This window comes from Sycon ciliatum, chromosome 11, assembly GCF_964019385.1.
Source record: "Sycon ciliatum chromosome 11, ocSycCili1.1, whole genome shotgun sequence".
In the NCBI taxonomy this organism is placed as follows: Eukaryota; Metazoa; Porifera; class Calcarea; order Leucosolenida; family Sycettidae; genus Sycon; species Sycon ciliatum.
In genome coordinates this window covers 25083555-25096879 of record NC_088653.1, presented here as the reverse complement: position 1 = coordinate 25096879, position 13325 = coordinate 25083555, and the positions used below count along the sequence as shown (strand labels likewise).

The following is a 13325-nucleotide window of genomic DNA, read 5'->3' as shown; positions in this document are numbered from 1 at the left end:
TTCTAGCCTGTCAAGGGAAGTGTGGGACAACGGTGTGAGAGCATTGCTCGCATATGAGAATATAGGTAGTATGTATGTCTGATAGATGTGAGATAAAGAATCACTGGTGAGTGTAGACCTTAGTCTAAAAAGAATATTGAAAGACTTGAGTGATTTTTTGACTATGTATTCAACATGCTCCGTCCAACGGAGGTCATGCTGAAAGATTATTCCGAGGTGTTTGTGTTTTTGTGCTACGGTAAGCGGACTATTCCTGAGGGTGATCTGGGGTAGCTGTTCAGGGGGGCGGTTATTGTGGTAGAACGGGAGGATGACTGTTTTCTTTGTGTTAACCAGCAGGTGCCATCTTTGAAGCCAGTCTCCAGCTGCTGTGACACTCTGTTGTAGGTTTCGGGTGCAGTCTTGAAGAGTTCTCGCTATAGAAATCAGAGCGGTGTCATCTGCAAATTGGCTACAGGTGGTGCCGGGATTCTCACATGCGTGTGGAAGGTCTATGGTGTAGACGAGGAATAGAAGCGGCCCAAGAACAGATCCCTGAGGGACGCCGGCAGGGATCTCGAGGAAAGGCGCTAGGTCGCCATCCACCTGGACCCTTTGCCGACGCCCCAACAGGTACCGTCGAAACCACTCCAGGGCGTTGCCCTGGACACCATAGTGGGAGAGTTTTGCTAGAAGGCCTGCGTGCCACACACGATCGAAGGCCTTGCTTAGATCGAAAAAGCAGGCATTGACGTGTTTCCCGTCGTCTCTCGCAGTGGAGAGGGTATGGACGAGACGGGCGAGTTGCTGCTCAGTGCCGTCTTTCTCACGGAATCCGGACTGCTGGTTGGGCAGGTGGGGTGTGATGTGCTTGTAGAGGAGTTGATGTGCAATTTTTTCTTGGATTTTTGATGTAGTGCTCAAGAGAGAGATGGGTCTGTAATTTGTTGGTTGGGTTGGGTCACCGGGCTTGGGTACTGGAGTAATGGTGGCATCTTTCCACTCCTGTGGGATTTCTCCGGTTTGGAACGATAGATTAAAGAGGGACGATAACGACGGTGCAAGTTCCTTAGCCGCTTCTTTGAGTAGGCGGTTTGGAATAGAGTCGAACCCGGGGCTTTTATTGGTATCAACTCCGCGGAGGAGTTTTTCGACCTCAGCTTGGGAAGTCGAGATTTCTTGAAGGGGACTGAGGATGTCAGGGGTGGTGTTGATGGCTGGAGTTTGCTCATCCGCATTGGCCACGGACAGCTTGCTCTGTGAAATGAAGAATTCATTGAGGGCAGCGGCTTTTTGTGCTGGTGTCGTTGCAGGAGTTGCTTGGCTGACGAGTTCGGGTATGCGTTGTTTTGTAGCTGTAGTTAGGTGCTTCATGAGGCGGTGTAGGGAAGTAGAGGAGGCTGTTGAGTTGTTTACGAAATCCGATTTTGCACGACGCAGGAGGGTGGTGACACGGTTTCTTTGGGCAGTGAACGTGTTCCAGTCGTCGGGCGAGCGTGAGTGAAGGTATATTCTGTGTTTTCTGTGCTTATCCTTGATCTCTTTCAAGAGGCCCTTTGATATCCATGGTCGTGCTGGCACGTTCTTCCTGTCCCAAGGGGGGTGAGTGCGAGTAACTTGGCAGTGTTCTTGGGCGATGCTCAGGACTTTGTCGCGCCAGGATCGCCAGAAGGTGTCAACTGGGCATGGGTCGTGTTCGTTTGGATGGTGGTTGAGATTTGTGCGTGAAAGGGCTTCTCGAAGAAGGTGGATAGTGCTGTCTGTCCATGACCAGAATGTGGTGCTTCTGGATCGTGGAGGGGAGTTGTTAATTATGGGGGGCAGTTGATTATTGATATGGCCACTGATAGTAGTGTGATCGGATGCGCCAAACGGTGGAAGTGATTGGATATGAATATCATTGGTGTGGAGTGAGGAGATAACAAGGTCTAGACATGAGAGAGGTGTTTGTCGGTGGATGTAAGTAGGGAATCTGACATGTTGTGTGAGGCCGTATGTGTGTAGCAGAGTTTGTATGTCGTCCCCAAGGCGATCTGTTCTGTCTGTGGTGAGCCACGCACTGTTCTTGGCATTGAAGTCTCCAAGTAGTAGGAGGTCGTCACCTTCGGCTCTAGCGGTTTTGATGCTTCTTTCCAGTTCCGCACAGAAGAGGGTGCCATCGCTACGGGGTGGTCGGTAAATGTTTGCAACAACGAGGGAAAGGTTACCGGTGGATATTCTCGTCCATATGCATTCTGCTGCTGTCATTGGTATTGTCAGTACCCTTGTGTTGAAGCGTTCCGCTATGTACAAGGCAACACCACCACCATAGTCCTGTCTGTCAGCTCTGATCAGCTTGTAGCCTGGGATTGCATAGAGACTGTCAGGGTCTGATGTGTCGGCCCAGGTTTCCTGGACTGCAATGACTGATAGTTCGTTCTGAGATTCAGAGCACGAACGGGTAAAGGTAAGTAGCTCGTCCATTTTGTTGAATAAGCAACGCACATTGGTGCTGAGAAATTTCAAATTCACTGACATTGGTATGGATTTTTTTTTTTTAATATTCTTATTTTTGTTATTTTTGTTATTTTGTTTTGTTTTTTTTGTTTGTTTTTTTGCTGTTCCTGATGGAATTCGCGTTATGCTGTTGGCTTCCTCTTCTTGGCCTTGGAGCGATGCGACGGGATCGCATTGGGCGGTGTCTGTTCCAACTGGTTGTGCTTGCGGCGTCGCTTGCTGTGTGTTTTCCAGTCTCCCTTGTCTACTGTGACTTGTTGAAGTAACGCGAGGCTGCGTTCGTCGTCATCACTGTACATGGTGTCACTCGTGTCGTCGCTGTCGCTCGTGCCTGCATCTCCCTCGTGATCACGAGGCGTGCTGGTCGCAGTGGCCAGCAGGCTGCTGCTTGGTGACACGGGGCTGGGCAAGTGGTCGTCTTTCGTCGACGTGCTGTTGGCTGGGGAGTCCTTGCTTGACTCTTCTTTATCGCTGCCAGTTGATTTTTCATGTTCAAAACTGTCGTTCAGTTGAACCGCCAGGCTCGAAGCTGAGTCCATACGCGGCAGGTTCGTACTGCATGTACCTGCGGACTCTTCGTTTTTACTACCAGTTGGTGATGTTTCAGGTTCAAAACTGTGTGCGGATTGAGCCGCCAGGCTCGCAGCTGAGTCCATACGCGGCAGGTCTGTGCTACATGTAGCTGCAGTACTACCGGTAGTACTGGCACGATCTGCGTACGTTCCCCTGCGACCCTCCGCTACGAGGTGATTATGCATTTTTAAGCATGATTGTAAAATCGTACAATATCGGGGTGTCAGTGCGCATGTGTATACATGTTTTGGCCTCACTCAGAAGATGATCCTTTTCTTTCTATCTTCACCAAGTTTCAACTGAATATGACTATCATAACGCCCCAAGGAATGGATTGCATTTGGGTTGATATGAAGCTATGAATATGAACGTTTTAGATTCTAAGCATTGTGTAAAATGACTATGTTTAGTGTTATTTCATCGCATTCTTCCATTCTACACACATACATGTACATGCTAGAACAGTGACAAGTACTAATGCCAAAAAAACCAAAGTCTTCCGCAAGCAATTAGAGCCCTAAAGAAGTGGCTTCCCAGCATCCACTGAAACCAAAAACTTCACAAGTTGGACTTCATATCGCATTGGCAACTTCGCTCTCTGGCCAGTTCTGCATCGTGTCTGGACATTCACGACGGTAACATCAGGTTTCAGCGAAGCCTCATATTCTCTCAACTTCAGGTGAAGTTTCGTGTCAGACACTTTGATGTTCATCAAGGCTAACAGCTCAGATGCTCTGCGCCCATCCTTCCGCAGATTGCCCGTGTGCATTGACTCCACGGCCCATTTCACGCCCTCACGATACATGCCCACCAATCCATGTGTCCCATACTTGACATTGTCACCAGGACGTGTGCATTTGGCTTTGATGGCAGCCTCCACTGTTGCCATGTCAAACTCTATACCACCAGGTGCAGATGGTGTGGTCACTGAACCATTGTCGTGAACATCTGGCAGAGGTGGAGGAGGAAGGTGCCCACTCTTGATGTTTGACAACACGCCAGACACCTCCAGTTCCTTCTCTATATGTCGGAACATCTGCCGACTCACGTCAAATGCATTTGCCGCAGCGGCCTTCGAACGAAATGCACTGCTCGTTACAGGAGAATAGAATGCTCTGACAGCGAGCGTTGCTCGCTTGCTAGCTGAATCTGTGCTGGGTTCATCCGGCTCTTTGATGCCATATCTGTATCAGAAGTCGTTTTATGGCTTTCTTCTCCATTAGCAGATCCAGTGCTGTCGCTACTACTGCTATTACTAGTATTTAATACATGAGCTTTCTGGGCCTGGTTCGGCAGGCTCCTCACAAACGGGATCCATAAAAGGGCGATTTTACATTATTTCTGCTGCTGAAGCGATCGCGAAGAGCAACAAACTGCTCTAAAATGAAGACAAACCTAGTCTTCTTGAACAAAACACATGCTGGGAAATGAAGATGAAGACCGAGGGAAGTCTCTCACTGTGCTATATTTGGAATATTGTACCGCATGCATTGGATATGTACGAGACGGTTTGCTGATTTTACGCATTTGCTTAGAAACGAAAAATGCTTAGAAATGCATAATCACCTCGTACAGTGCAGTTGTTGGCTGTGTGGCCTGGCTGTGAGCATTTTCGGCAGGTCTGTGGCTGGTCCTCGTACCGTACTCGAAAAATGTTCTTGGCATCAGCTCGGACAAAGGAGGGAATATTTGTTGCTGGCGTTTTGAAGCGGAATGAGGCGAAACGGACCCCGGTCCCTACGACACGGCCAGCACTGGTTTTGACCTGGCCATGTCGAATTTCCCCCACTACATGGCCAAACTCGTTCAGGGCATTGTCGAGCACCAAATTGTCAACCCATATTGGTACATCAAGGATTTGAATTTCCGCTGTGTTGGAGAAAAGCGGACTAACGGGGAGGGTTTCACCATTGAGAGTAATGCCCTCAGCGCAAACATGTTTCACAGAATCCTGAGTTTCAAATGTTTTTGTTGTTGTTGTTGTTGTTGTGGTTAATGAATTTTATTTAAAGTCGCAACACAAACAGGCGATGGCGCCTTCCTTTATACATGCGAGCGACATGACAAATTGAATAATAATAATAATAATAATAATAATACTCGTGGGTACATGCGACGGATGCACGATCCTTGGTGTGGCAGGGGCCTGGAGAGACAGGTAAGCGAGGTAAATTTGGCCAACCAGTTGCGAGAAATTCGGAAGAGCGGACGACTCTCCTCCGCCGATGTCGAGGCCATTCGTCAGCAGTGCACGGCAGAAGAACCAGCAAGGACGGAGACCAGTCCAGAGGCGTCTCGGGATGTGCTATGTGAGGAAGCCATGGTGACTGGAGCGCTAGGCGACCGTGGCCTGGCGGGGTGCTGCGGTGGTGCTGGTGCTTCTGCTACTACTAGTACTACTAGTGCTACTACAGCTAGTGCAGTTGCTGCTGCTGCTGGTGCGACTACTGCTGCTGACATGACACCGCATGGCCAGGCTGTGTGCGCTTGTGCATGTGGAAGCAGTTCACCCCACAGTACGTGTACATGTGAGTTACCTAGTACTAGTGATGACAGTGATGACAGTGATGATGTGGCGTGTGGTGTTGAACCCAATCTACCGACTGTAGAAAACGCCACCAACACTGATGCTGAGCAGTACAACCTGGAAGATGAGCTGCTGCCCAAAGAGATTAGTGATGTAACGGAGGAGTTAGAGAAGAGGTATCGTGCAGAGGTCGTGGCCGACATGGCACAGCGACAATGCCTCCCTAATCCAACAAAAAAGCATGTACAAAATAAATTATTATACAGTGTTACCGCCATGGTCAACTCTCAGCTCAGGCTTGTGTGTCGCCGGCTATTTCCTGATGGTGAGGCGTCGCTCCATGAGATCAATTGCCTCGTGTATGCTGGTGCTTGCGTTTGCATATCGACTATCCAAGGCAGTCAGAATCATCCGACTGGCAATGCCAAGCAAAACGGAAGTGACAAGGACCATCCGCCGCAGTGGCAGATCCGATTGACAAAGGAAATCGATCAACTCCGCTCGGATGTTTCCCGACTCACCAGCATGCTACGATATCCATCGGAGAAACATCATGACTTCTGGAGGAGATATGAAGTTGAAGTCAGAAACACAGACGAGTTGGAAATGAAGCTACAGGGAAAGAAAGATCGACTTCTTGCGCTAGCAGCCAGGATGCGTCGATACCGAGAAAATGAAAAGGCCAAAAAAGCCAACAAAATGTTCCAAATGAATGAGCGTGCTTTCTACCGGACGCTTCGGGAGCCTGCACACTCTGTTAGTGGTGCTTCAAATCGATTGGAGACGCCGCAATTTCCAGAGGCGGGTGAAGCCACCGAATTCTGGAGTGATCTTCTGTCTACACCTGCGCCGTTCACCGCTGGTGAGTGGTATGTAAGGCAAGCAGAATATTATGAAGAACACGTCCCTGTGCAGAGTAGCGCAGTTATCACCCAGGACATCCTGGCTGACTGCCTGCGCAAACTAGCCTTGTGGAGGGCTCCGGGCCATGATAAGTTGCATGGGTACTGGTGGAAGAGGCTGACAAGCCTGCACTCTTACCTTCGGAGAGCCTTCCAGAGGGTGATAGATGGCCACAGTGACATTCCGGGATGGTTGACGTCTGGCGCTACTACTCTCCTTCCTAAGACTTCTCCACCTTCGGCAATGCCCAAAGATTATAGACCAATTACGTGTCTTCCGATACAGTACAAGCTCTTTACCGCCGCCATATCGAAGATTATGTGGCAGCACATCAATCAACATGAAATACTTGCAACGGAGCAGCGCGGTTGTGCAGCAGCTGGTCTTGGTTGCAAGGAGCACCTGATGGTGGATAAGATGATTCTGGAGGATGCCCATACGAAAGGGCGAAATCTGGTCATGGCATACCTGGACTTCAAAAAGGCATTTGATAGTGTGTCGCATGAATGGATTCTACATGCTTTGACGATGTATCGATTCCACCCGTCTTTGGTCACAACTATTGCTCGTAGCATGCAGAACTGGAGAACGACAATGCACATATGCGACCAGGGAAGATGCAGGGTCACTACCGGCAACATTTCAATAAGAAGAGGCATATTTCAAGGTGACACATTATCCCCATTACTGTTTTGCCTGGCGCTAAACCCAATCAGTTTTGAGCTCAACCGATTGCGTTTGGGATACAGAGTCAGCTGCAGAGACGCCGAGTTGTCTATCAATCACTCTTGGTACATGGACGACATTAAACTCTATGGGAAAACTGCAAAGGATGTGACTACCCTCGTGTCTACCGTGTGTGGCGTTGGTGATGACATCGGCATGAATCTCAACCCGGCCAAGTGTGCCGTGCTGCACGTCAGGAGAGGAAAACCAGATGAAGGATGCTCTATCCAGGTTGGCGATGAGACCATTGCAGAGTCGCTACGACTCAATGAAACATACAAGTACCTTGGAGTAGTGCAAGCAGCCATGATACCTCACCCGCAGCTCAAGACGCAACTCACTGCAGAATACAAAAAGAGATTGTATTTGCTTCTTAACAGTGGATTGAATGCGCGAAACATGATCAAGGCCATCAATACGTATGCTCTGCCGGTTATGACATATAGTTATGGAATCGTAAATTGGACCGAGGCTGAAATCAAGACCACAGATCGAGTGACAAGATCAGCCTTGACTGCGTCTGGATTTCACCACCCCAAAGCCTCAGTCAACAGGCTCTACATGAAGAGGGGAGATGGAGGCCGGGGCTTGGTCTCTTGTGAGGATATGCACGGCCGGAGCATGTGTGGCCTGGCCCGCTACATGAGTACCAGCCCAATAGACAGAATAAGCCTGCTTTATCAGTATCATCAACAAAAACCTACAACAAAAAGCCATTCAATAACTGCAAAGGCCGCTAAGTTCCTGTCGAGTTTGGATCTGCCAGCAGCTGGACCAGCTTTACCCAATAAGCATACCATTAAACAAGCGTGCGCTGAGCGAAAATCCAAAACACTTTCCACTATGCCGCTGCATGGGAGATATTGGAGCCGATTGGAGGAGAATCGCCTAGATAAGGAGCTTACCTTCATGTGGTTGAAATCAAGGACACTGAAACCTTCAACTGAAGGCATGATTATGGCAGCACAAGACCAATCCCTCAAAACGAAAATTACCAATACGCCATAATGAAGTCAATTGCTCGAACTGATGCCAATTGCAGGCTTTGCAAGGGCAGCTTAGAAACAATTGACCACATTGTCAGTGCCTGCCCAGTTCTTGCTCGGACCAGTTACATTGAACGACATAACCGGATAGTAAAGTATGTGCACTTCGAAATGTGTAAAGCACGAGATCTACCTACTGGTGCTTCACGATTCGACCACCAGCTCAAGGCATTGGTCAAGAGTGATCAGTATCGCTTCTATTGGGAGTATTCGGTCCCAACTGACCTGAAACTATCAGCAAACAGGCCCGATCTGCTCCTTGTTGATGACAAGGAGCGCATCGCCTACATTATAGACATCAGCGTTCCTGGTGAGAACAACATCAATAAGAAAATGGCTGAAAAGCGCTCGAAATATTATGATTTGAAGCGGGAGATTTCGAGGATTTGGTCCCTCAACCAGGTTGACGTGGTCCCTGTGGTTGTCGGTACCCTGGGAGGCTTGGTGGGGGAGACTCCTCAATGCGTTCGGACTGTGCAGGGAGGAGACCTGGCTATTGTGCAACAGGAGGCTATACAAGGTTCGATTAAAATACTGAGAACTATCCTTAACATGTAGATGCACCTCTGCTGCGTTTGCATGTTCAATAGCTAAGAGACTTGAATAACGACTGATAAAGACTGATATTTCCTTTGTTACTACTCCCTTCATTGGTTGATGTATTTTGCCTGTCGCTGCAAATTCTTTATTATTGTTTTGATGTTGGAGTTCGGATTGAGTTTCTTTCCTTTCTTCCTCTTCCTTCAACTAGTTCTTGTCCCTTTGGTTTTTAGGTTTTATTTATTTATTTATTTTTGTTTTTGTTTTTTCACTTTCTTTTTTGCTGTCCCACCCATTCCCGGTGGGTCTGGCTTATCGCCTTCGAAAGAAGTGAATAAAGGAGAAATAATAATGTAAGAAAGGTTTGCTCCCCACACCGGAGCTCACGCTATTCCGCCGACTTTACTTGACACTTGACTGACTCACGACTGCCATCCAGAGCACACCAGAAGTCCATCGAACCTTCGACTCGGCAAACCTGCAAGAAAGCACCACTCCCTGCTCAATACACAGTGTTTCGGGGAATTCACCCCTCATCAGTTGAGCTTGAGTAGGCTGAGGAAGATTGTGCCTGAAGAGCACCACTTATATAGTGCTCTCCAGGCACAAACATCACCAGGGATACAAACTTACAGAGACGCTCCGCTTCCAGCGCGATAAACACCTCGTGAACACCAGATAGCAGCGTGAGTCAGTGTCGCTCCTGGACGGTGAGACAGACGTTCTTTCTTACGAATCATCGACGAAGTCGCAACCACTACTTAATAATAATGTAGAAAAGAAAAGGACATATGGATACAAGTTAAGAGTAACTCTCCATCACTGTAACTGGATACTATAATAAATTATACAGTCAGAAAGTGCAATAACTAGGCACAAAACTGACAAGAGTACTGAGACATTCGACGTCCTGACACCTAGCTTCAACACATCTCCGTAGTGCTAACCGACAGCCTTCCAACTTGGAAGGTTCAAGGTTATGAAAAGACCAAAGAGGGGAAGGCAAGCGCAACGAAAACGAGCAAAAGCTACAGTCCCAACGGAACAAAGAATGTCGATTGTTACTGGACGATGACGAGACCAGTACGATATTTGACAAAGGGGTCTAACTACAATTCTACGGAGATGTGTTGAAGCTAGGTGTCAGGACGTCGAATGTCTCAGTACTCTTGTCAGTTTTGTGCTTAGTTATTGCACTTTCTGACTGTATATAGTATCCAGTTACAGTGATGGAGACTTACTCTTAACTTGTATCCATATGTCCTTTTCTTTTCTACATTTATTTATGGCTCAACATCCGAGTTTCAAATAATAATAATAATAATTTGAAACTCGGATGTTGAGCCATAAATAAATGTAGAAGAGAAAAGGATATATGGATACGAGTTAAGAGTAACTCTCCATCACTGTAACATGATACTTTATACAGTCAGAAAGTGCGATAACTAGGCACAAAACTGACAGAGTACTGAGACATTCGACATCCTGACACCTAGCTTCAACACATCTTCGTAGCGCTAACCGACAGCCTTCCAACTTGGAAGGTTCAAGGTTATGGAAAGACCAAAGAGGGCAAGGCAAGCGCAATGAAAACGAGCAAAAGCTACAGTCCCAACGGAACAAAGAATGTCGATTGTTACTGGACGATGACGAGACCAGTACGATATTTGACACAGCGCTCTAACTACAATTCGAAGCAACAAAGCAGCACACCACCCAACTTGGGTGGGTCATAAATATCAAAGATAAGTAAAGAAAGGGAAGCTTTGCGAAAACGAATTGTACAAGCTGAAAGTCAAACTCCTACAATACTCCTCATGCATGACATTTTGATGGACTAGTTGACTACAAAACAAGTTGTTTCACACGACTTGCCTTCCCCTCTTTGGTCTTTCCATAACCTTGAACCTTCCAAGTTGGAAGGCTGTCGGTTAGCGCTACGGAGATGTGTTGAAGCTAGGTGTCAGGATGTCGAATGTCTCAGTACTCTGTCAGTTTTGTGCCTAGTTATTGCACTTTCTGACTGTATATAGTATCATGTTACAGTGATGGAGAGTTACTCTTAACTCATATCCATATGTCCTTTTCTCTTCTACAATAATAATAATAGTAATGGGGAGGGGAGGAGAAAAACATCACAAGTGAAAGGAGTCACGGAAGGTAACTGGATATGTTACAGATAGATCTGCGGGGAAAAGAACTATGTTGAAAACCGAAAACGTAACTGACCGAAGGATTGACCATTGGTGACCAGATAAAAGTCACCTATTTTGAATACTTGTACGCTTTCGAGAGAGCACGGAAATGGGCGTGACAAGGTTCTCAGCGCATCTTGGGCGGTGTCTTGTTCCAGAGAATGGCACCAATGAACTGGATCGTACCTCGACGAGAAGGACCGGGCCAGAAGGGTGCCTGCAATAGGTTTTGGTCAGCTCCACAGGTGCGATCACTCGGTGTTCTGGCGTAGTAATTCCTAAACAGGACACTTGAACGGTCATGAATGCAGCGGCGAACGAATATTAGGATTTTCACTGCCAGGGCATCCTCGAGGGTAGGAAGACAGAGTCTCTCGAAGAGTCCTGCAGTGGAAGTCCACGGCGGAAAGCCAAAGAAGGCATGGATTGCAGCTTTCGTCATTCGAGTGAGGGCGTCCATGTTTCTGGCCATCAGAGACGGATAGATTGCATTGAACGCGTCTTAGAACTGATAAAATTGATGTTAATAGGAACAAGGGCTGTACATAATAAGAAGTATATAGTTACCTAACTAAGTCTAGAACTGACCATTACATGCTGCATTCTGCCACTGCAAGGCATGGGCAGGTAATGCTAGTTATTTGCTGGGGTAATGCTAAAGGCAATGCTCATACTATGATTATATTATGCCACATATAATGCTCACACTACTCCATAATGTCAGTTTGAAAGTTGGAAAAGTCGGTTTAAGAAGGTCGTTTTGGATCAAGGCCAAAGCGTACAAGAAACAAATTAAACAGCAGTGAGCAAGTTGTCTGAAACAATCCGCTGAGAAGGTTGATTTGCACCGTCAAGTCTCCGGACGAAGCCGGACGGGTTCAGATGCACGATTTTCAGAACTGGACCTAGCCAGCTTCACGCATGACACCGTTGTCGACTGGCAATTATGCTTGTAATGCCAATTTTGCATGCAAAATGGTGTTATAATGCCAGCATTATGCCACCTGGAAAAAGGGACTATAAAGTATAATGCCAGCCATAATGCTAGCATTACCTGCCCATGCCTAGTCACTGCTAACATGATCGAAGGGCAGCCATTGATTATTGACGCAAACGTACACACATTCACAATCATACATACATTCACAAACCTTCAACCTTGAACGCTCATTGCCGTAGAAATGATAGCGATGGTTTCCTCACACTGAGGCTCTAAACCCGAAATCTGCAGTATGGCGCATGCCGCTTGAGGTCACCAGGACGACGGAACACTCTGCCACAGAGGTAGTTGGGGCACGGGATGTCTGGGGCTTCCTTCTCGACCCTCTGTCGATAACACTGAAACCAGGTACATCTCTCCTGCGCTGTGTCATACCAGTCCGCTTCAGACAAACCGATGACAGTGAAGTATGAGGACACAACATTCCGCCAGCGCTTCTTGGGACCATGTTGCGGGGGTTTGAAGGGCAGTTTGCCGAACAGCATCTGCTTGGGCAGCCGGGTCTCCTTCATCCGTGCAACATGACCAAGCCACCACAAGCGGTGCTGCCTGATCACATCGGCCATATCGACGTCCACCCCTGCCAGCTCACTCAGCGATGCCGACGACAATCTCTCCTCCCATAGCTCACGACGAGAGATACCGAGAATTGTGCGAATACACTGATGGTTAAAGGTGTTGAGTCGGCGAATATGACCCGCTTTGATGGGCCATGTCTCCGCACCGTAGAGAAGAGCAGAACTGACAATAGCACTATACACCAGCCGCTTGGTGTGAACCGAGAGATGTACACACTGAAATATCGGAGACCTGAGCACGCCGAACAGCCGGGACGCCTGCGCCAAACGAGCAGCGACGTCCTCGTTCCGTCAGCAGAGAGCACGCTGCCAAAGTACCGGAACCCGTCCACCATGTCAATTCTGCTGTCACCACCAAGTTAAACGGATCAACTGATGTAGGTTGAGCCACCGCCATGCCCTTCTTCTTTCTAATGCTGACGGTCAGTCCCCATCGCTGTGCACACAATAATTAAGATGAATTCGGACGTCATGCACTCAAATCTCTCTGGTGGTTGCATACAATGCTGCATCATCGGCGAACTGGGACTCAGTCACCCTCGTCGCGGATAACCGGGACTTGGCCGTGCGGTCCCCAACCAGCTTGCGACCGTTTCTGAACAGCAGGTCAACTCCAGCGTCTGGACAACGTGCACGCCAGTGCGCAACCACCACACTGAAATACAGGCTGAAGAGGGTTGGTGCTAGGGTACATCCTTGACGCAGCCCATTCGTCACAGAGATGTTGTCGGAAAACTCACAAACGTACACACATTCACAAAC

General features: G+C 47.9%; 1 protein-coding gene across 1 annotated transcript in view; it reads left to right on the top strand.

Moving 5' to 3' along the window:
* The first annotated feature begins 5167 nt into the window (after positions 1-5167).
* LOC135827215 (uncharacterized) overlaps positions 5168-13325 on the top strand; it is a 26782-nt gene continuing 18624 nt past the window's right edge. Inside the window, exon 1 of the mRNA XM_065339743.1 lies at positions 5168-6437. Within this exon, the coding sequence (XP_065195815.1) occupies positions 5168-6437 (1270 nt within the window). The remainder of the gene's footprint in view (positions 6438-13325) is intronic.